The sequence below is a fragment of the Aquarana catesbeiana genome, linkage group LG13, assembly GCF_042186555.1.
Source record: "Aquarana catesbeiana isolate 2022-GZ linkage group LG13, ASM4218655v1, whole genome shotgun sequence".
NCBI classification, from domain to species: Eukaryota; Metazoa; Chordata; class Amphibia; order Anura; family Ranidae; genus Aquarana; species Aquarana catesbeiana.
The window spans coordinates 228,110,186-228,134,791 of NC_133336.1; the positions used below are offsets into that span (position 1 = coordinate 228,110,186).

Consider the following 24,606-nt stretch of genomic DNA (forward strand, 5'->3'; position numbering starts at 1 on the left):
CACACCACTACACTACACACTGACCGCTACACTCCACACTGACCACTACACACCACACTGACCACTACACACCACTACACTACACACTGACCACACTACACTACACACCACACTGACCAATACACACCACTACACTACACACTGACCACACTACACTACACACCACACTGACCAATACACACTGACCACACTACACTACACACTGACCACTACACACTGACCACACTACACTACACACTGACCACTACACACTGACCACTACACTACACACTGACCACACACCACACTGACCACTACACAATACGCTACCCACAGACCACTACTACTCAATACACTGCATACTGACTACTACACAATACACTACACTATCCACTGACCACTACACCACACACCACTAACCACTAAACACCACTAACCCCTACACACTAACCACTACACACCACTAACCACTACACTACACACTGACCACTACACACTGACCACACTACACTACACACTGACCACTACACACCACTGACCACTACACACCACTGACCACTACACACTGACCACTACACACTGACCACTACACACCACTGACCACTACACACTGACCACTACACACTGACCACTAACCACTACACACTGACCACTACACACTGACCACTACACACTGACCACTACACACCACACTGACCACTACACATTGACCACACTACACTACACACTGACCACTACACTACACACTGACCACACTACACACCACACTGACCACTACACTACACACCACACTGACCACTACACACTACACTACACACTGACCACTACACACTGACCACTACACTACACACTACGCACCACTAACCACTACACACTGACCACCACACTACACACTGACCACTACACTACACCACACACTGACCACCACTAACCACTACACTACACACTGACCACTACACTACACCACACACTGACCACTACACACTGACCACCACTACACTACACACTGACCACTACACACTGACCACAACACACCACACTGACCACTACACACCACCACACACTGACCACTACACACCACCACACACTGACCACTACACACTGACCACTACACACTGACCACTACACTACACCACACCACACACTGACCACTACACACTGACCACCACTAACCACTACACACCACTACACTAGCAACTGACCACTACACACTGGCCACTACACACCACTACACTACACACTGACCGCTACACTCCACACTGACCACTACACACCACACTGACCACTACACACCACTACACTACACACTGACCACACTACACTACACACCACACTGACCAATACACACTGACCACACTACACTACACACTGACCACTACACACTGACCACACTACACTACACACTGACCACTACACACTGACCACTACACTACACACTGACCACACACCACACTGACCACTACACAATACGCTACCCACAGACCACTACTACTCAATACACTGCATACTGACTGCTACACAACACTCTACCCACAGACCAATACACTACACATAATACACTCCCCACAACACTATACATTACACTATACACTAACTTTCTGGCTGCTCCCTCTCCCCAGACCATATCTACTCCCCCCGGGCCGAGTGAGTCTCTTACCTTTTTTTCTTCCATCTGCTCTGCCTCTGCGCCGCCGACTGTCACACTGCCTGCCCCGGCGGGGACATGATGATCAGTGACCCGAGCCGGAGAGGAGGAGGAGGAGGAGAGGAGGAGAAGACAGCGGCCATAGACTGCCTGCAGCGACGGGCCGACGGGGACATGATTGGTGACCCGGGCCGGAGAGGAGAAGCAGGAGAAGACGGCGGCCACAACGAAGGCCAGCCCCGCTCCCCTGCGATTGAGGACAGGCCAGCCCCACCTGCCGCACATGACCCCTTTCGCCCAATCACAGGGCGGCCGGAGCGCGGGGTCACAGAACATAGAATTTGGATGTATGGAGAGAGGGTGACACATACTGAAGCAGGATTTTGCCCCCCCCAAATGTTGCGCCTGGGGCCTACGCCCCCCTCGCACCCCCCACACTACGCCACTGGTTCCTACCATCCCCATGCTGAGTTCCCAGGTCTGTACACCTGCTGTGTCCATTATGAGGGGTTAATTTAGTTTATTGAAAAATCTTACAAACAACAAATTATATACAATAAAACCATAATAAATAAATAAAACATTTTTACAAAATAATTGAATATGATTATACAAAACAAGAACATAATAAATGGTGTAAACCAAATTGTGCACAACCCAATCCCTACGGGAGAGCCAGACTAAGGAACATCACCGTCACCATGCATGTAGCCTTTTTAAAAAATAGATTTGATCCGAAAATCTAGGGGAGTGAATCAAGAATACAAAAGAAAAGCCGCACACCCCGAGATCAACAGGCAGCAGCTACAGAGTCCTGATATTCCTCCACGCCCTTATCCAGGCCTCCTGCTGCCACCTGCCTTTCTCAAGACCCTGAATCTTCCCAACCTCACCCAGAATGTCCTGCACCACCACTTCGACAGGGAGGATTTTACTCTGTAAGTATACCTGACACCGTGCACTCCACATGAAATAATGGACTACTAACTTAAAAAAGTGTTTCTAAATCATAATCCCGATGAGTCTGGAATGCCCCATACACCCACTCTGCATAACTCATATGGGGGAGGAAGGGTATACTCAGAGCCCTCCCCACCCTCTTGTACACCTCTATATTAAAAGGGCATTGAAGTAGAAAGTGATCCATGTTCTCCACCACTCCTCCACACTCCACTCTTGGGCAGCCCTGATCACTCATGGAAAGAAACGTCAAGTTGCCCTTCACATATAGTTTTCCATGAAAGGCAAGCCAAGCCTGATCCCTAAACTTCATTGGGATTCTCTCCAAATTAATCAATCGCAAACCCACCCCCAAAACCAGGCTTGGGCAATCCCTCAAGGCCAGTGGCTCGCAAAAAGCAGAGCTCATGATCCGCTTCTCAAGAAGTTTCCTTGGAAGAGATCTGACTTCTCCTGCTGTTACTTGCCACTGCCGAAGCATTTTCAAACACGGGGCAACATAAGCCGGGAGCTGTTCATGCTTGACCCTCAGGCTTTTCACTGGCCCACCATTTTCCTAGTCTCGCAGAAAGGGCCTAAACCAGGACTGGAAAATACCAACCCACCCAGGCGGTCTCTCTGCCAAAATGTTACCAAGATTGTACTTCACAAACATCAGAGAGAAAAAGACTACAGGGTTGACCATCCCTAGACCACCCTCCCGCCTAGGAAGGTAAGTCACATTCCTTTTGACAAGGTTTATTGTGTTCCCCCATAATAGCTGGAAGAAACAACTATAGATCCTGGTATAGAGAGAAACTGGCAAAATGCAAACAAAACTGACATACAGAAAAATCGGAATCAGGTAAGTCTTGATCAGATCAACCTTTTCCATCAAGGAAAGCTGCCAACCTTTCCAGCTTGCCACCTTGGCATTGGCATTCTCCAGCCTGTTCACCCAATTTGCATGACCATAGTCACCTGGACCGAAATCAGTGCCTAGAACTCAAATTTTTTGTTGGGGCTCCAGGAAGTCATCCGGGAGAACAAAGCTCTCCCCTTCCACACCCATCCAGAAAGCTTCACACTTGTCCTGGTTGACCTTTGAACCTGATGCCTCTGCATACTGCCCTATCACTGAGACCACTTCCTGCGCCTCCACAGTCCCAGAGACAAAAACAGAAACATCATCAGCATAGGCCACAATCTTCAAAGGAGGCTCACCAGCGATGCCCAAAGGTACCCCACACAACGGTCCACTCTCTAGCCTTCTAATGAAGGGGTCGATTGCAAACACATATAGAAGAGGACTCAATGGACACCCCTGACGCACACCCGAGCCGACCGCAAAGGGCTGCCTGACCCAACCATTAACCAGAGGAAAGCCTTCAGCCCTTTTGTACAAAATCTTGAGCCAATCAATGAAACCCCCCTCCAGGCCATATTTGTCAAGAAGGAGCCACAAATACTCATGATTAACCCGATCAAAGGCCTTAGCCTGATCCAATGTCAGCAAAAAGTTACCCCAACCAGCAGCCCTACAACGCTCCAAGGCCTCCCGGACAGCTAACACCGCTGAGAAAGTGCTTCTACCTTGGACTGAACAGTGCTGGTGGCGGGATAACAAACTGCCTGCCACTGGTGATAATCGCATTATGAGGGGTTCCCACCATCCCTGTGCTGAGTTCCCAGGTCTGTACACCCGCTGTGCCCATTATGAGGGGTTCCCACCATCCCTGTGCTGAGTTCCTGGGTCTGTACACCCGCTGTGCCCATTATGAGGGGTTCCCACCATCCCTGTGCTGAGTTCCTGGGTCTGTACACCCGCTGTGCCCATTATGAGGTGTGCCCACCATCCCTGTACTGAGTTCCCGGGTCTGTACTCCTACTGTGTCCATTATGAGGAGTTCCCACCATCCCTGTGCTGAGTTCCCGGGTCTGTACTCCTACTGTGTCCATTATGAGGAGTTCCCACCATCCCTGTGCCGAGTTCAGAAATGATGGGGAAACCCAAAATGTTGTCACCAGAACAGGAAGTGAGGGGAGATCTTCCAATGGGGACACTAGTTCTAGTGACAACTGTCTGAGGGGATTTTCATCACTCTATTTTTTGCGGTGTCACTGGACAGGAAGTAAAGAGAAATGTTCCCAACAGAAGGCAAAAAATAAAATATGTTGGGTTTTTTTGGTCATTTTTCTGGAGGTTGTATTGGAGAAAATAAAACATCGGGAAGTTTTGAAATGCTTTTTTTTTTTTTTTTTTTGGTTTGACCTTTTTTCGGAATACAGAAAATATTGAATTTGTTGAAGAAGGTTTATAAACGATTTTCTCTTTTCTCTGCGGTGGTCGTACAATTGAACCCATGTTCGTGTTGATGTTAGACATACAAACGTGCGACGTGGAAATAAATGTCTAATGAATTTGGTTAAAAAAAATTAATTAAAATGTAAGTAAAATTAAAAAAAAAATGTATTCAGAAAAATGAATAGATATCTACTGTGTGTGTGTAAATATTGCTCCCCGACCAATAGCGACCAATTAGGCGTCGGACGTTTTTGGTCCCCCTGGACAGCTAAGTAATGGAAAGTTCAATTGGTTACAATGTTTTGATTTTTAAACAATGAGGTGTGTCCCTTTAAGAGCAGATGCCCCTTCCCTTCTGGATTTAGTCAGCTGACTTGTAGTCACATGCCAGAGGAGGAAGTAGTTGGCTGGTTGGAGAAATGAGAGTGGAGGTGCAGCTGCTGCTCTGGGCCCTTTGTGTTGGTCTGGGGGCCACAGGGGCCCCAGAAAAGGAGGAGGCCAGGAAGGTGAGAGCTGTAGGAAGGAGCCTTGGGGGGGACTACAAGCCCCAGTATACCCTGTGAGTGGGGGACATGCTGGGGGTTGAGGTCCTCCTGTGGGTAGAGACCTTGTCTGTGGTTCGGGGGAGGGGGATTGGTTTACACAACCCTGGAGGACTACAACCCCTTGTGTGCCTTGTGATCAGGAGCTGCCAGGTCTTGCTGGGACTTGTAGTCCCTCTTTGGGTGATGAGACATAGGGTGTTGTAGTGGGGGATGGGTTTCTGTACAAAGCCTGGCAAGTACTACAACTCTCAGCATGCCATGAGATCCTGGGGCTGCATGGCATGCTGGGTTTTGTAGTTCCACTTTGGGTAATGAGTCATCACTTATGGTGCTGTAACTGAAAGAGGGGGAGGAGGGATGCATTTGTATACACAGTCTGGGGGACTATAACGCCCAGCATGCTCTGTGATCTTCCTAAGGCATGCTGGGTCTTGTAGTTTCAGGTGTTAGGAGCCGGTTGTCTTAGAACGGTTGTCTTTGATTTTGGAAGGGGAGGGGTAGTGTGTACCCAGTCTGGGGGAATACCACTCCCAGCATGCCCTGTGATCTGGGGGGGAGGGGGGGTTTGTCAGGACATGCTGGGACTTGTAGTTCCTCTTTGATTAGTCAACCGTGGCTTGATACGTTGGGATTCTGAGTCTGCAGGGAGGGCGTCTTTCTAGATACAGCCTGGAGGACTGCAACTCCCAGCGTGTCCTGTGATCTGGCACATGCTAGGACTTGTAGTTCGCATGAGTCAGGGCGGAACCCCCCCGTGACATCTGCCGGGGACTTGTAGTTCCTTGTAGCCCAGTGAGCTGACAGTCATCATCCTAGCACTGGCCGATCTCATTTGTCACATATTGTTACATTGGATCTCATTTTATTACATATTGTTACATTGGATCTCATACATATGTGGTGTATGTTTGTTTTATTTTCTCTTTTTTTGGATATCTCATGTTATCTCACATTCTCAGACTTCCTGGTGTGTGTTGTGGTCAGCTGGTTGGAGAGGTCTCGTTTTTCCTCCTCCTCCCTGACTCAAATTGGTGTACAATGCCTGATACCCCTCCCCCCACCGACCATGTCTGATACCCCTCCCCCACCAACCACAGCTGTCCTTGGGAATCCCCAGCAAATATTTGGCCACTGCAGGTGGGGGCTGGGAAGTGTCCCTGTGGTCCAGCAATAAAACACAAATGGTGACCTGACTCAGGATTCACACTCCACCTAACTGGTTTATTCTGTCTCTTTGGGAGGTCCCTGTGCTGAGTTCCCAGGTCTGTACACCCGCTGTGCCCATTATGAGGGGTTCCCACCATCCCTGTGCTGAGTTCCCGGGTCTGTACACCTGCTGTGCCCATTATGAGGGGTTCCCACCATCCCTGTGCTGAGTTCTCGGGTCTGTACACCTGCTGTGCCCATTATGAGGGGTTCCCACCATCCCTGTGCTGAGTTCACGGGTCTGTACACCCGCTGTGCCCATTATGAGGGGTTCCCACCATCCCTGTGCTGAGTTCTCGGGTCTGTACACCTGCTGTGCCCATTATGAGGGGTTCCCACCATCCCTGTGCTGAGTTCCCGGGTCTGTACACCTGCTGTGTGCCCATTATGAGGAGTTCCCACCATCCCTGTGCTGAGTTCCCGGGTCTATACACCCGCTGTGTCCATTATGAGGGGTCCCCACCATCCCTGTGCTGAGTTCCCGGGTCTATACACCCGCTGTGCCCATTATGAGCGGTTCCCACCATCCCTGTGCTGAGTTCTGCCCATTATGAGGGGTTCCCACCATCCCTGTGCTGAGTTCCTGGGTCTGTACACCCGCTGTGCCCATTATGAGGGGTTCCCACCATCCCTGTGCTGAGTTCCCGGGTCTGTACACCCGCTGTGCCCATTATGAGGGGTTCCCACCATCCCTGTGCTGAGTTCCCGGGTCTGTACACCCGCTGTGCCCATTATGAGGGGTTCCCACCATCCCTGTGCTGAGTTCTGCCCATTTTGAGGGGTTCCCACCATCCCTGTACTGAGTTCCCGGGTCTGTACACCCGCTGTGCCCATTATAAGGGGTTCCCACCATCCCTGTGCTGAGTTCCCGGGTCTGTACACCCGCTGTGCCCATTATAAGGGGTTCCCACCATCCCTGTGCTGAGTTCCTGGGTCTGTACTCCTGCTGTGTCCATTATGAGGGGTTCCCACCATCCCTGTGCTGAGTTCAGAAATGATGGGGAGTTTTCATGTAGATTTCAGATGAGCTCCGATTTGGTCTCTGTCCATTTTGAACTCCTCACCAACCTATCGATGATGAATCATTTATCTATCTTCCCTCCTTAGGTCTCTCTGGAGTTGAACCCCGGCTCCTCCAACTCTACCCAGAACCTCCTCCATATCCGGGCCGTGGGAAATGGCAGCACCATCCATTATGTGTGGAGTACAATTGGGGCCCCCACCGTCCTCCTCATCTACACCGATAGTGAACACACCCAGCTGAAGGTCAACTGGACCAAACTGCTCTCCACGGAGCCCCATGGAGCCATCCGCGTGGAACCCTCCAACCATGTGCGCTATTCCACCGCCCTGCTCTTCACCCGGGTATGCCACATAAACAAATTTAAATCTCACATATTCCCACAAAATACACTGCAAGCATCATTTCCTACAGGATCTCTCCTCTCAAATAAAGGGTTCCTACCATCCCTGTGATGTTTTATAGTTTTTGGTGGAAGCAGATGGCCAAACGGTTTCTTCTATCTCTTAGAAAGGCCTGGGCACCCCGCTACAGTTATAACGAGGGGCTCCACCTTCTTTCACCTGGACATTGATCAACCAGGAGATGGAGAGATACAAAGTGACATTGTTTGTATCTATATGTCCCGTCTGGACAATGTTTATAAACAATGTTACTTTGTATCTCTCTATCTCCCATCTGATCAAGGTTTATAAACAAAGTGACTTTGTATCTATCTCCGTCTGGACAATGTTTATAAAGTCACTTTGTTTATAAACTTTGATCAGATGGGAGATGGAGAGATACAAGTGACATTCTTTATAAACATTGTCCAGTCGGGAGATAGATACAAAGTCACTTTGTTTATAAACCTTGATCGGACGGGAGATGGAGAGATACAAAGCCAAATTGTTTATCTTCCGTCTGGACAATGTTTATAAACAATTTGACTTTGACTTTGTATCTCTATCTCCCGATCAGATGGGAAGTAGAGGGACTTTGTATCTCTCCATCTCCCGTCTGGACAATGTTTATAGAGCGATACCAAGTAACATTGTTTATAAACATTGTTCAGATCGGAAATAGAGAGAAACAAAGTGATATTGTTTATAAACATTGTCCAGACGGGAGATGGAGAGATACAAAGTCCCTCTATTTCCCATCTGATCGAAATTTATAAACAATTTTGAAATGAAGTGACATTGTTTAGAAACATTGATCAGATGAGAGATACAAAGTGACATTGTTTATAAACATTGTCCAGATGGGAGATGGAGGGATAAAATTCACATTGTTTATAACCATTTGCCAACTGCCAAAATACAGCATTGTTTGATGCTAAATACCAGGGTTATGGCTGCACCTAGATGCCATAACCCCGATATTTTCTCTTCCCTCCCAAATTTTCAGATAAAAGTGATTCCCGCAGTGGATTTGCTTTGGTCAGAGGGGGGATAGAGATACGAAGTAACATTGTTTATAAACGTTGATCAAACGGGAGATGGAGAGATGCAAAGTAACATTGTTTGTAAACATTGTTTAGATGGGCGATTAGATACAAAGTTACCTTGTTCATAAACGTTGATCAAATGGGAGATGGAGGTACAATGTTTATAAACACTGCGTCAGGTGGTCCCCACCCTTAACAATAACTGACAAGTGTGGGGGGGGGGGGGGGGTTGTGTATGAAAGGGCATGCTATACACGTCCTGTGTACCTCAGTGATCTTTATTAGAACAGTGTGCCTGCAATGGGTTAATATCTGTTTTTGTTCCCTTTTTGCATTCTCAAGATTTTTGAATACAAAGACATCGACAATACGGCCAATTTCACCGGTACGGACAGTAAATTATTCTACCCGCCTTACGAGCTCTCCGCGTTCACCTGGGGGAGCGCTAGAGACTCCATGAACTCCTCCTCGCTGACGGCACGTCTGTCCGGAGTGAATTCCACCGACTCAAACTTCAATAACGGGAGTGTCTCCTTCCAGGTGAGTGAAATGAGTGCTGAGGGTTGCAGAGCAAATCCTTGAAGGTGTCCGTTGACTTTTCCTCTCTCGTTTTTTGAAAACGCATTTTGAACATTCCAGTCTCAGGTGTCAATACTTTCCAAACCACTGACCTGCTGCTCAACATAAAGCTGAGCACGGCAGAGTGTAGTGATGTGTAAATCCAAAAACGCAAAATCCAGCCCTGGCCAAAAGTTTTGAGAATGACACAAATGCTTGGAGTTTGTCAGAATTTGTGGGGGTTTTCTATGTTCATCCACCTGTTGCGGATTGACCACAAGTTCTCAATGTTATTAAGGTCTGGGGAGTTTCCTGGCCATGGACCCAAAATGTCGATGTTTTGTTTCCCAAGCCACTTAGTTATCACTTTTACCTTATGGCAAGGTGCTCCATCATGCTGGAAAAGGCTTTGTTCCTCACCAAACTGTACCTGGATGGGGATGGTTAGGAGAAGTTGCTGTCCGAGGATGTTTTTGTACCATTCTTTATTCGTGGCTGTCTTCTTAGGCAAAATTGTGAGTGAGCCCACTCCCTTGGCTTAGAAGCGACCCCACATATCAATGGTCTCAGGATGCTTTACTGTTGGCAAGACACAGGACTGATGGTAGCTCTCACCTTTCTTCTCCAGAGAAGGTTTTTTCCGGATGCCCCAAACAATCGTAAAGGGGATTCATCAGAGAAAATGGCTTTACCCCAGTCCTCAGTAGTCCAATCCCTGTACCTTTTTGCAGAATATCAGTCTGTCCCTGATGGTTTTTCCTGGAGAGAAGTGGCTTATTTGCTGCCCTTCACACCAGGCCATTCTCCAAAAGTCTTCTCCTCACACCTCACACCAGATGTCCTCACACCTGCCTGCTGCCATTCCTGAGCAAGCTCTGCACTGGTGGTGCCCACCGATCCCACAGCTGAATCAACTGTAGGAGCGTATCCTGGCACTTGCTGGACTTTCTTGGGGGGCCCTGAAGCCTTCTTCTCACAACAATTGATCCTCCCTCCCGCCTCGATGAGCCAATAAATGATTGATTTAGGTGCAATCTTAGTAGCGGCAATATTCTGGCATGTGACTCCCTTGTCGTGCAAAGCGATGATGACTGCACGTGTTTTCTTGCAGGTAACCATGGTTAACGGAGGAAGAACAATGATTTCAAGCACCACCCTCCTTTTTAAAGCTTCCAGTGATAATACAGAGTGATTTCCAGCCTTGTCCTCGTTAACACTGACATGATACCAGCTGGTACTTTTGTGGCAGGGCTGTAATGCAGTGGAAATGTTTTTTTTTTTTATGGGATGAAGTTCATTTTCATGGAAAAGAGGGACTTTGCAATGAATTGCAATTCATCTGATCACTCTTCATAACATTCTGGAGTACATGCAAATTGCAGTCATGGCAACTGAAGCTTCAGACTTTGTGAAAATTAATATTTGTGTCATTCTCAAAACTTTTGGCAACGGTTGTAGACGTGTATACTGCAACTTACCGGTCCTGAGACGTGGTGTCTGCGCTAGTTATCTTTTTGGCCAAAAAAAAAAAAAAAACTTTTTCTGCAACTACAGAACAATTTGTTGGTCCTGATAGAAACTATTATTTACTAATTATTTTATTTCTCGCAGGTCTCGGCATACGAAGGCTCGGGCCGTGATCTCTCCTCTCCCCGGCTGCTTCACAATGCCAACTGCACCAAAATGGAGTTCATCCTGTCTGGGGTTAAACCACGGGGCAATAACTCCCGGTTCGCCCTGGAGATGGTAACCCTGGAAAAGAAGGCGGGGCGAAAGAAGATAAAGTCCGTCCGCTCCATTGATGACGAGTACACCCCGACTATCTTCGAGGTACACTAAGATGTATAATGTCCTGGATCTAACCTATGAAAATCAATTGTAGCCGAGCTTTGTGGTGTTTTGTTTTCAATTGATTTAAATGTTAAAGGACCAGTCTACCCTTTCTAGGCAGTTTAGTCTTGCCTGGGTGTGGGGGAGGGGGTATAATTGTTCCCGCCTTCTTCTCTCTCTCTGTGACTCTGGTGCTGATCTTTGTGCCCAATGTGTCTTCTGCAAACATTTACTTATACTTACCAGTGCCCATCCAGGTGTTCTCTATTGCTGTGTCTGAATTTGTTTGTCTTTCTTTGAGATTTGAGGGCTTTTAGTAGTCCAATCACGCATTAAAATCCACAAAGAGCCGTGTCATGGACAGGGGCCTGTATTCAAAGGCAGAGGGGCAGTTCAGAAGATTTGGGGTGTACCTGGTGCTGCATTGAGACAGGTGTCACAGAGGTGCTTGTACTGGAGTCACAGAATAAAAAAGGATAATGCTGGGGGTGCTGGAGTAGAGGGGATTGCTGGGAGGGCAATGGAAACACAGGAGGTAAGGGATGCCTGAGGTCGCTGGGGGAGCTAGGATTAGAGGGACGGCTGTGGGGGGGGACCCGGGATTAGAGGGACGGCTGGGGGGGGGGGGGGGACCCGGGATTAGAGGGACGGCTGTGGGGGGGGGGACCGGGATTAGAGGGACGGCTGTGGGGGGGGGGGGGGACCCGGGATTAGAGGGACGGCTGGGGGGGGGGGGGGGACCCGGGATTAGAGGGACGGCTGTGGGGGGGGGGACCGGGATTAGAGGGACGGCTGTGGGGGGGGGGGGGGACCCGGGATTAGAGGGACGGCTGTGGGGGGGGGGGGGGACCGGGATTAGAGGGACGGCTGTGGGGGGGGGGGGGGACCCGGGATTAGAGGGATGGCTGTGGGGGGGGGGGGACCTGGGATTAGAGGGACGGCTGTGGGGGGGGGGACCTGGGATTAGAGGGACGGCTGTGGGGGGGGGACCTGGGATTAGAGGGACGGCTGTGGGGGGGGGACCCAGGATTAGAGGGACGGCTGTGGGGGGGGGGACCCGGGATTAGAGGGACGGCTGTGGGGGGGGGGACCCGGATTAGAGGGACGGCTGTGGGGGGGGGGACCCGGGATTAGAGGGACGGCTGTGGGGGGGGGGACCCGGAATGAGAGGGACGGCTGTGGGGGGGGGGACCCGGAATGAGAGGGACGGCTGTGGGGGGGGGGACCCGGAATGAAAGGGACGGCTGTGGGGGGGGGGACCCGGGATGAGAGGGACGGCTGTGGGGGGGGGGGGACCCGGGATGAGAGGGACGGCCGTGGGGGGGGGGGGGGGACCCGGGATGAGAGGGACGGCCGTGGGGGGGGGGAGGGGACCCGGGATGAGAGGGACGGCCGAGGGGGGGGGGGGGAGGGGACCCGGATGAGAGGGACGGCCGTGGGGGGGGGGGGGGGGGGACCCGGGATGAGAGGGACGGCCGTGGGGGGGGGGGGAGGGGACCCGGGATGAGAGGGACGGCCGTGGGGGGGGGGGGAGGGGACCCGGGATGAGAGGGACGGCCGTGGGGGGGGGGGGAGGGGACCCGGGATGAGAGGGACGGCCGTGGGGGGGGGGGGAGGGGACCCGGGATGAGAGGGACGGCCGTGGGGGGGGGGAGGGGACCCGGGATGAGAGGGACGGCCGTGGGGGGGGGGAGGGGACCCGGGATGAGAGGGACGGCCGTGGGGGGGGGGAGGGGACCCGGGATGAGAGGGACGGCCGTGGGGGGGGGGGAGGGGACCCGGGATGAGAGGGACGGCCGTGGGGGGGGGGAGGGGACCCGGGATGAGAGGGACGGCCGTGGGGGGGGGGAGGGACCCGGGATGAGAGGGACGGCCGTGGGGGGGGGAGGGGACCCGGGATGAGAGGGACGGCCGTGGGGGGGGGGAGGGGACCCGGGGATGAGAGGGACGGCCGTGGGGGGGGGGAGGGGACCCGGGATGAGAGGGACGGCCGTGGGGGGGGGGAGGGGACCCGGGATGAGAGGGACGGCCGTGGGGGGGGGGGAGGGGACCCGGGATGAGAGGGACGGCCGTGGGGGGGGAGGGGGCCCGGGATGAGAGGGACGGCCGTGGGGGGGGAGGGGGCCCGGGATGAGAGGGACGGCCGTGGGGGGGGAGGGGGCCCGGGATGAGAGGGACGGCCGTGGGGGGGGGAGGGGACCCGGGATGAGAGGGACGGCCGTGGGGGGGGGAGGGGACCCGGGATGAGAGGGACGGCCGTGGGGGGGGGAGGGGACCCGGGATGAGAGGGACGGCCGTGGGGGGGGGACCCGGGATGAGAGGGACGGCCGTGGGGGGGGGAGGGGACCCGGGATGAGAGGGACGGCCGTGGGGGGGGAGGGGACCCGGGATGAGAGGGACGGCCGTGGGGGGGGAGGGGACCCGGGATGAGAGGGACGGCCGTGGGGGGGGAGGGGACCCGGGATGAGAGGGACGGCCGTGGGGGGGGAGGGGACCCGGGATGAGAGGGACGGCCGTGGGGGGGGAGGGGACCCGGGATGAGAGGGACGGCCGTGGGGGGGGGACCCGGGATGAGAGGGACGGCTGTGGGGGGGGAGGGGACCCGGGATGAGAGGGACGGCCGTGGGGGGGGAGGGGACCCGGGATGAGAGGGACGGCCGTGGGGGGGGGACCCGGGATGAGAGGGACGGCTGTGGGGGGGGGGGGACCCGGGATGAGAGGGACGGCTGTGGGGGGGGGGGGACCCGGGATGAGAGGGACGGCTGTGGGGGGGGGGGGGACCCGGGATGAGAGGGAAGGCTGTGGGGGGGGGGGGACCCGGGATGAGAGAGAAGGCTGTGGGGGAGGGGGGGGGGGCCGGGATGAGAGGGACGGCCGGGGACCCGGGATTAGAGGGACGGCTGGGGGGACCCGGGAGTAGAGTGCGGCCAGGGTCGCTGGGGGACCCAGGAATAGAGCACTTTCTGTAATGTTACTGATCCCTGAGCATCTGCACTTGGCGACTATTTGTTCAATGTCTCTGTACTTCAATCTATTTCTCCTGACAGGTGATGGAGTTGGTGCCGGACACTCCCAACACCAGTCATGCCCTTGGGTACTTCCAGTGGAAGTCGGTGGCGTACGGCAGCACAGGGGGAGAGAGAAACAGCTCCCTGCCTTGCAAGATGTACAAGCCGCACAGCCTGAACGAGACCCTCCGCATCCCCAGCATCATCTACGCCTTCTACGGGGAAGATCTGGCTAATGGATACAACATTGAGGCCTATAACGTCTCCTTTGGGATCGCAGACGGCGACTTCTATGACAAGAACAGCTTCCTAGGCTGGTAAGATTAAAGTGACTTCTGTCCTCCTTCCTGTCAGGCGGGTCGGTGATGTTCCTTAAGACAGTTTCACTTCCCCGTGTGCATCCTGCTTTGTCATTACCGGCATGGCTGAGGAGGAACGATCTGCACAGCAGAGTGTGGCCTGACCACAATATTTTTTTAAGGTCCTCCTGGGTCAGAGTATTCCAACAGTATAAATGTATTTTTAAGTCAATCAGCTCCTCTATTGGCTTTGCAATGGCTGCGTGTCGTTTCCCAAGGTGGGTTTTGGGATCAGGGCTGTCATTGGAAATCGTAGGTCATACAGCTTACCTGACAGTGCCCCCTATAGGAGATCAGGCTCAGCACACACAGTATTGTGTCTAAGTGCTGGTGGTGGGGTTTTGTTTCTGCATGGCTCCATGGGTGACTTTCAGAACAAACGGGCTCCTGGAAGGTCACTTAATGCAGCCTGGACATCGGTGGCCATCGGCATTTCTGCCACTATTCCTACCCAGCCAGGTAATTTTAATCTCAAAGGACCTGCGTAAATCTTGTGCCACACCAAGTAAAATTGAGGTGCGTGGTCCCGCTGGTGTGGGTGCTGGCATGAAATATTACTCAGGAACAAAGAGAGAGAACCACCGCTCGCCCAGTCTGATCCTAGCTGGTGTGTATGCCTCAGCCAATGCTACTCCGCAGACCCTACCTCAGCGCGTTTTGTCCCGTCCACTGGGGCTTAATTACAGAGGTCATCTCACAGGATCCACTGTGCTCTCCATGCGTGTATTACCCAACGTCTTGCTGATGACCTGAGATGTCAAAGTGCAAGCGCCCCAGGAGTAGGAGGCCACCAGGTGGGGAAAGTAGCATGTGCACTGAGCCAGAGTAGATCCTGTGCGCATGCATGGCAGCTGCCGTCTAGGCTATGGCCACAGCAGGCAACCCTGTCTGGTTTGGGGTAAGACCCTGGCCCAGTTTGGGATTACTGCCTGCACCCCTCTATTGTTGGCCTTTTTCCTAATGGTGTCACCAGTAGACCATATCTGTGCAATGTGTGTCGAAAACAGCCACTTGTAGTCTCAATTGGAATTCCTTGTGACAGGGTGACAACGCAGGAGCTCAATTGGGAGACAGGGACAGAGTGTTGTCACCCTATAACAGGAAGTGACTGAACAGAGACCTTCTTGGCAGGATCTGCAGAGATTATATTAACCTCCTGGCGCCAGCCGCGCACAAATATACGGCCTCACGGCTCCTGGTCCTTGACGCCAAGGGGCTGTGTATTTGTGTGAATTGCTAGCATACAGTTATGTTGAGAGCGCTGTGCTGCGCGCTCCCAGCACAGTTACCGGTGTCTAACCGAAAGCTTTTCAGATCACGTGGCAGCCAATCATGTGGGGGGGAGGGGTCACGTGCTCTTAAGCTCTTCCTCGCCTTCCGGTGTCATAAGCCTCTTAAAGGGACAGGAGGCTCCGGCATTAAGAGGTTAATAAACTCCACATTTAAGGATATTGAAAATCGTCATTGCAATTTATTGATTTTTTTTTTTTTTTTTTTTTTTTTCATGGATCTGCAATCCTTTACTCCCACGGTTCTCATTGCAGGTCAGCGTTGATCGGTTACGGCACGCCGCCCCGCGATTCCTTCTCCGTGCTGGTCATATGCATCATGGCGGTGGCTCTGGGCGCGCCCCTGGTGCTGCTAATCGTGGGCACCATCGTGGTGTTGGTGATGAGGAGGAAGACCGTCACGCCCAGCTACGAACCGGTGAACTAGGAGGAGAGGACTCCTCCGCCTCAGACTATTTTGCACAACGGAAACTTGAAACTGACCAATGGCAATAAGGACGGACCCGTGGCTGGCGGATTCTGATGGTGACCACTCTAGCGGCAGAAACCACCCCAGCTTAAAGGGATTGTTTACGATATTGTAGTCTTAATACTGACTTTTTTACTGAGATCTGCAGCCAAAACTTGAAACTTGGTTCTTGATTGAGCACCCTGAATACGACTTGGCGCCACGGGGGCTCAACCTGCGACCCTCTAGCTGTTGCGGAACTACAACTCCCATCATGCCTCTGCCTTTTGGGAGTCATGCTTGTAACAGTCAGCCTTGCAATGCCTCATAGGACTGGTTACGCCACAACAGCTGGAGAGCCGAAGGTTGAGCACCCATGACTTGGACTGTAAATTTAAAGTCCCAACTGTTTTTGTTTTTTTTTTGTATTTAGTAGAGAAGAGTTTAAGCTGAACTCCAGGAACAAAAACTTAGCTAAAATATACTCCTCAGTAGTCACAAAGGATATAAATCTACATTTGTGTGCACCAAATGCTTTTACAAACCCAGATATTGTCTTGTAAAAGTAGCAGTGACGTCATCACTGTGCTGTGCAGAGAGAGGAGCTCTGGGAGGGCCCCAGCAGGCAGAAAAGAGGGGGGGCAGAGACAAGACCACAGCACAAGGAAAGATCTGCGCTGTGGGAGGGGCCCAGCAGGCTCCGTCCACTACAGTCTGCCTGCAGAAAACTACAAGAAGAGGCGGAGACCAGACCGGGTACCCTGCCCAAGGAGAGATCTGCGCTGTGGGTGGGGCACTGCAGGCTCCATCTACTACAGGCTGCCTGCATAAAACTACAGGAGGGGGCGGAGAAAAGATTAGTTGCCCTGCCCAAGGAGAGAGAGGGCAGAGCTGTGGGAGGGGCCCAGCAGGCAGAAAAATACAGGAGGGTGCTGGGACAAGGCCTGTCACCCTGAACAAGGAGAGGGAGCAGAGCTGTGGGAGGGGCCCAGCAGGCTCCTCCACCCCCCCCACCCCCCCACTACAGGCTTCCTGCAGGAAACTACAGGAGGGGGTGGAGGCAAGACCAGTCTCCCTGCACAAGGAGAGAGAGCAGAGCTGTGGGAGGGGCCCAGCAGGCTCCACCCCCCCCCCCACTACAGGCTTCCTGCAGGAAACTACAGGAGGGGGTGGAGACAAGACTAATCTCCCTGCACAAGGAGAGAGAGCAGAGCTGTGGGAGGGGCCAGCAGGCTCCATTCCCCCCCCCCACTACAGGCTTCCTGCAGGAAACTACAGGAGAGGGGTGGAGACAAGACCAGTCTCCCTGCACAAGGAGAGAGAGCAGAGCTGTGGGAGGGGCCAAGGGGGTTCCATTTCTCCCCCCCCCCCCCCCAACTACAGGCTTCCTGCAGGAAACTACAGGAGGGGGTGGAGACAAGACCAGTCTCCCTGCACAAGGAGAGAGAGCAGAGCTGTGGGAGGGGCCAGCAGGCTCCATCCCCCCCCCCCCACTACAGGCTTCCTGCAGGAAACTACAGGAGGGGGCGGAGACAAGACCAGTCTCACTGCACAAGGAGAGAGAGCAGCAGTGAGTGGTCTTTATTACAGGAAGCTACTTGCACAGATCTGGAAAAAATACACAAAGCTCATCAAAATTCAAGAAGTAGCTTTAGACTAAATTTGCTTATCCTGAAGTTCAGCTTTAAAATTTGTCAGGTTTTTATCTTTTTTTTTTTTTTCCTTATGGTAACACCCATTCAAGAAATTAGGTTGGCACCTGTCGCTGGGCCAGGAAGACCCAGTCTTCCCTGCTCTACTAAATATGTTGGTGTCCCTATTAGAGAATTCCCATCGCTTCCAGTCCTGACAGAGGGACATGGATGGCAATAAAAACCTGGATTTATTTGGTCACCAGGACAAATCGAGCGAGAGGGCGAATCTCTGCAGTGGTGAATCGGACAGTGACAGCAACTTGATGAGAGCGCCAGACCAAACATCTAAGGGCCCATAACGAGAGGCTATCAGAATCGGTTGTTACCCCTTTGTGGTTTTCTGCCCACATCCCTGTTTTTTCCTGCTTACCAAAGATCTAAGAACCCATAATGAGAAAATGTAGAGCAACCAGCGCGTTTCGGTAGTCACCGACACATACTGACAGAATCGGCCGTTAACCCGTTGTGTTATTCTGCTCACCAAAGATCTAAAAGCCCATAATGAGATGCTATCAGAATCAGTCATTACCCCTTTGTGGTTTTCTGCCCACTTCCCTGTTTTCCTGCTTACCAAAGATCTAAGAGCACATAATGAGAAAACGTAGAGCAACCAACGCGTTTCGGCAGTCACGACACATACTGACAGAATCGGCCGTTAACCCGTTGTGTATTTCTGCCCACTTCCCTGTTCTCCTGCTCATCAAAGATCTAAAAGCCCATAACGAGAGGCTATCAGAATTGGTTGTTAACCCGTTGTGTTATTCTACCCTCCTCCCTATTTTCCTGCTTACCAAAGATCTAAGAGACCATAATGAGAAAACTTAGAGTAACCAACGCGTTTCAGCAGTCACCGACACATGCTCTCAGAGACGGCCATTGACCTGTTGTGCTATTCTGCCTTCCTTCCTGGTTTTTTTTTTTTTGCTCACCAAATATTTAAGAGATCATCTCGAGGGCTCCCCCCCCCCCCTCAAAAAAACCTGATGAGGGTTCTACTCTTTCCTCCGCTCCCCCCAAGGAAAAACCTTTTTGGCTGGAGTTGGGCTTTAACTTTGTAAGGACTTTTCCTGAACTAGCTGCTGCTCCGGTTTCTTAGTTGGCTGACAGCCAGCGATAAAGGAAGGCCAATCCGGTGATTGGGAAGTGAAACTGTAAACGGGTCGTCAAGTCCTGACATTTATCCTCCTGAGGGCGCTTCATTTAAAATGGAGCTTCTAGATTTTGGCTGTAGGTCTTGATTTTGAAGTGGCCAATTGGGGTTGTTTTTGTCTCTCTGTAGATGGGGGTACGATTGCCAATTTTTGCCTTTTTTTTTTTTTTTTTTTTGTTTTTGTTTTTGTTTCTTTATCAATGCAAACTGATCATTGGGCGATGCTTTTATCTGAGAACAAATGGAAATCAGGGCGCTCTGTGCTGCTGCCTTTATATCCCAGGGGAGGGGCGGGTTAAAGTGCACCTGTCATGGATGGTTTTGGTACCTTTTTTTTTTCTGGGTGGAAACAATATTTTTACAGATATAGGCTGCCCAGATTTGGTGCTCTTGCCATGTCACCGCTCGATGATAAACTGAAATTTGTCGGAAGGTGTTTGGGACCAAAATGGTGTATTTTTGTTCCTGAACTCCTTAAAGCACCACTCCCCCCACCCTAACCAAAAATTAAAAATTACACTAAAAACCCCAAATATTCTCCCAGTTCTGTGGTCACATGACACACGTGGTTCACAATCTTCTTAACTGCACAGTGGGAGGATCCTTTTTTTAAGTGCCAATGTGTATCTTCCCATTGGCTGTCCGGCACACAAGGTCCAATCGGGCACCAGAGGACTGTGATGTCATAGTGACATCATAAAAGGTGGGGACTGAGGCCACAGGGGCCAAAGCCCATTAATGGACTTCTTTGTAAGTTTGTGGGGTTTTTTTTTTTATTGATGTGGGAGGCGGGGGTACAGTTCACACTGTTGCGCCTTTTGCCCTCTGGTGTGGTGCTATTCATTCTTATTGGTGCCCCTATGCACCTTGCCAACATGCATACATTGCATTACAAAAAATTGTTGATGTGCGTTGTTGGGTTCAATATGGTGCCTTAGGCAGCCTATTCAAGTGTATGAGCTGCCTTAAAGCAACGCACGTTGTTGTACAATTTATGGTCATTAAGGCAACAGTGTGACCCCCCCAACCTAAGACTGGCCATACATTATACAATTTTCTTGTTCAGTTTCCTTTAGATCTATCTTCAACTCTGTAGTGCGAGGGCCTGCCTGATTGCATACAAATTGAAAGTTTGTATGCAATTGAAAGTGTGTAGGACCTCCTATTTTACAGTTCTGGTAAATCTAAAGAGAATTGTACAATGTATGGCCAGCCTAAGTATGCCCAGAAATGGGCTTTAAAGAGCATCTGTACTCCACCTAATGCTATGGTGGTGGGAGGACTAGAGGAAGAAGCTGTACCTGGTTGTTTCAGAAGGTTTTAGTGTATTTTAGAGGTGTCTGCAGAAGATAGGTGTGATCAGCTCAGGTGTCACTCATCAATGTGAATCGGTAACACCAGATTCTTTAAGACCAGTCCGTTTTCATAAAAACGCGTTGCTCCGACTAAATATCAGTCCGTTCCCTGTAAGCACCCCCCACTCCCCACTTCCTCTTAAACAAATAAAACTTTTTTTTTTTTTTTTTTTTTTTTTATAGAGCTACTTTTAAGCTGCCTAAATCACTCTGAACTGCTCAAATTTTTAATTTGCGAATGATTCTTTCAAGCACACTGAACTTAGGTCACTGTAGTAACTGATACAAACCACAAGGTGGCAGCAAAGCACTGACAAGTTAAACAAGGACTAGCAACTCGTAAGACATTGTTTAACTTGGTGGTACTTCCCTGCCACCTTGTGGTTTGATTCAGGTACTACAACTCATGTGAATTCTGTGTGTGCAGCTTTACTACTGACTCTCCATTAAGTGGGATATTGAATGCTCAGCAAAGAACAGTTTTTGTATAGGATTTGTTTTTTTGGGGGGGTGTTTTTTATGAGAACAATTACAAATTTACTCCACTCTGCTTTTGGAACTAGAAGGCCTTAAAATAGAAGATGATGACAATAATAATAATATGAAAAAAAATAAAATATATATTAAAAAAAAATAAAAAAATTATATATATATATATATATATATATATATATATATATATATATATATATATATATATATATATATATATATATATATATATATATATATATATATATATATACACATAGATCTATTTTAAGGCTTAAAAAATTGCACACATTATTAATGTGTGTAATTCTTTTTTGAAGCCTAAAATTATATATAATATTTATTTTAGGCTTCAAAAAAGAATTACACACATTTAATAATGTGTGCAATTTTTATTTTTTTAAGCCTTAAAATAGATCTATCTATCTTTTAGGCTTGAAAGAAAAAAAATATATATATTTTTTTTTATGTGTGGGTTATATATATATATATATATATATATATATATATATATATATATATATATATATATATATATATATATATACTTAATAAAACAAAAAATTACACACACACACTGTTTAGGAATGTGTGAGGCCTTAAAATGTCCGGTTTGTTAGAAAGGTGGAGTTTCCATTTACTTATGAACCAAATGGGTGATGCTGGTTTGTGTATGCACCTGACGCACATAATTGTTTAAAGTTGTACAAGTAATTGTTTTTCCTTTTTCTAAAATTTGTAACAATTTTGAAGTTCTGAATCAATTGTGTGCTCTTAGTTTAGATATTCAGGATATGTGGGCATTTGGGGGTCTGGTGGTCTTACCTGTGGTGCAGCCGCTGTGCGGTGACCACAAGTTGTTTTTGGCTTGACCTTGCCACACATTGTACCAGGGTTGCCAACTGCACCAGTTCGCTAATGCAGGCATTAGATATTTCCTTTTAATTGGGACAAGACTGACTTCTGAAACTGACTCCCCGTGGTCACTGCTCGGTAATTGTCCAGAAGTAGACTATAAACGCATAACAAGATTTTGAAGGACATCTCCACCCTAAACTAATATTTCATGTATAAGGTGGACGCTGCATTCTTTATGATAGAAGTAAAAATCCATCAGGGATGGTGGGAACCCCTCATTATAGTCACCATGGGTATGCAGACCCAAAAACTCAGCACAGGAATGGTGGGAACCCATCATTATGGTCACAATGGGTATGCAGACCCAGGAACTTGGCACGGAATGGTGGGAACCCTTCATTATGGTCACTGTGGGTATGCAGACCCAGGATCTGGGCACAGGGATGGTGGGAACCCATCATTATGGTCACCATGGGTATGCAGACCCACAAACTCAGGTTCCCACCATCCCTGTGCTGAGTTTGTGGGTCTGCATACCCATGGTGACCATAATGATGGGTTCCCACCATCCCGTGCCAAGTTCCTGGGTCTGCATACCCACAGTGACCATAATGATAGGTTCCCACCATCCCTGTGCTATCATTATGGTCACTGTGGGTATGCAGACCCAGGACCTTGGCACGGGATGGTAGGAACCCTTCATTATGGTCACCGTGGGTATGCAGACCCAGGAACTTGGCACAGGGATGGTGGGAACCCATCATTATGGTCACCATGGGTATGCAGACCCACAAACTCAGCACAGGGATGGTGGGAACCTATCATTATGATCACTGTGGCACGGGATAGTGTGAACCCCTTATTATGGTCACCATGAGTAAGCAGACCCAGGAACTTGGCACAAGATGGTGGGAACCCATCATTCTGGTCACCATGGCCATGCAGACCCAGGAACTTGGCATGGGATAGTGGGAACCCCTTATTATGGTCACCATGAGTAAGCAGACCCAGGAACCTGGCACAAGATGGTGGGAACCCATCATTATGGTCACCATGGCTATGCAGACCCAGGAACTTGGCATGGGATGGTGGGAACCCATCGTTATGGTCACTATGAGTATGCAGACCCACAAACTCAGGACAGGGATGGTGGGAACCTCTTTTTTAGCATGTATCAGAGATTTCGCCAACGGTTTCTCGAGATATAGAAGGAACCATCAGGGGTGTTTAAATGTTGCCGCATCCACCAAACTCTAAAATATCAGTATTGGGTGGGGTGACTTTTTTTTTTTTATTTTAACTTGACATGTCTGTTCTCTAATGTAAGTGCTGCAACGGGTATATTTTATAATCTGTTTTCCATACAATACGTTGTTTTGTTTATGTACCTGGTAAAATGTGTTTTATTTTTTTTGGGAGGGGGGAATAAACTTTATTAAACACCACTACTTCACCTGACGTCCATTTTTTATATATATATATATATATATATATATATATATATATATATATATATATTTATATTAGGTATAATCTGCTGAACACCATAAATCAAATGGGGAATACAAGCAAGAGCACTACAAAAAAAAAAACATCCCAACATGTTTCAAGCCTGGGGACTGGAGAGAGGGGAGAGTTCAGAAGTGGGAATGGATGTCACTAGAGATAGTGGGAAGATCTCCTGACTTCCTGTCTTGGTGACACCAGCCTGAGAGCTTTTCTTTACCTTTTCCACACTTCATAACTTCAAGATGTTTTGGAGTTCAGATTTAATTCAAGATCAGAAATATTCTTATGGCAGATAGAGATATAATATATATTCTAGCAGATGCGTGTTGCTTTCACCAATTTTCATGTGTCCAGATGTGTTGAGGAGGGACAGTTGACCACAATTGTCTGTTTAAAGCCACTTTTATAAAAGCTGATACAGTGTCTGCAAAACATGATTTTGGGGTAACTGGCTTCTGAATATGAACCTTCCCCCCTTGCCACAAAACTCCCCTCCATCACCAACAACATAAAAATACATCACAGACATTATCACACTCACATCTAAGGAAACAAAATAACTTTTTGAAAAAGTTCCTTGTTGATGCCAGCCGTTCAGATTGCAGCGTCTGTTCTTTTTCTTCTGAGAGTAAAAATTAGGCAATATCTCCTGTAAACCAGCATTGTGATATAAGGTATCACTAAGGGGCCTAAAAATAAAAAAAATCCACCATGGTGATGTTTTGGGCATTCGCATAGGCCCAATAATTTATCCCCGTATTATTTTTAATGTGATAGATCTCCTTTGATCGTCAGCTCCATCTAGTGGCCAATATGTGTATTTATCAGAAACGTGGCAAAAAAAAATACCATATTGTGGCAACTAGATGGTGCTCATGATAATAGGGATAATTCATTGTGCATATGTTTTTTTTTTTTTTGTTATATATGTATACCAGGCATTCTCAACCAGGGTTCCTCCAGCGTTTGCTTGGGGTTCCTTGAGCT

General features: G+C 49.6%; 1 protein-coding gene across 1 annotated transcript; it reads left to right on the top strand.

Annotated features, from left to right (window-relative positions):
* The first annotated feature begins 4,904 nt into the window (after window positions 1-4,904).
* GLMP (glycosylated lysosomal membrane protein) lies at window positions 4,905-21,781 on the top strand. The gene is made up of 6 exons (XM_073609364.1): window positions 4,905-5,374; window positions 7,727-7,984; window positions 9,412-9,609; window positions 11,239-11,457; window positions 14,505-14,782; window positions 16,369-21,781. The coding sequence occupies exons 1-6, from the start codon at window positions 5,288-5,290 to the stop codon at window positions 16,538-16,540; spliced, it is 1,212 nt and encodes a 403-aa protein (XP_073465465.1). The 5' UTR covers window positions 4,905-5,287; the 3' UTR covers window positions 16,541-21,781.
* Window positions 21,782-24,606: the final 2,825 nt, after the last annotated feature.

What these genes read in the sequence shown, in the direction of transcription:
- GLMP (XM_073609364.1), top strand. Translation starts at nt 5,288, where the DNA reads ATGAGAGTGGAGGTGCAGCTGCTGCTCTGGGCCCTTTGTGTTGGTCTG. An exon ending in ACGGGAGTGTCTCCTTCCAG is followed by an intron (nt 9,610 to 11,238) that starts GTGAGTGAAATG and finishes TATTTCTCGCAG; the next exon opens with GTCTCGGCATACGAAGGCTC. An exon ending in ACACCCCGACTATCTTCGAG is followed by an intron (nt 11,458 to 14,504) that starts GTACACTAAGAT and finishes TTCTCCTGACAG; the next exon opens with GTGATGGAGTTGGTGCCGGA.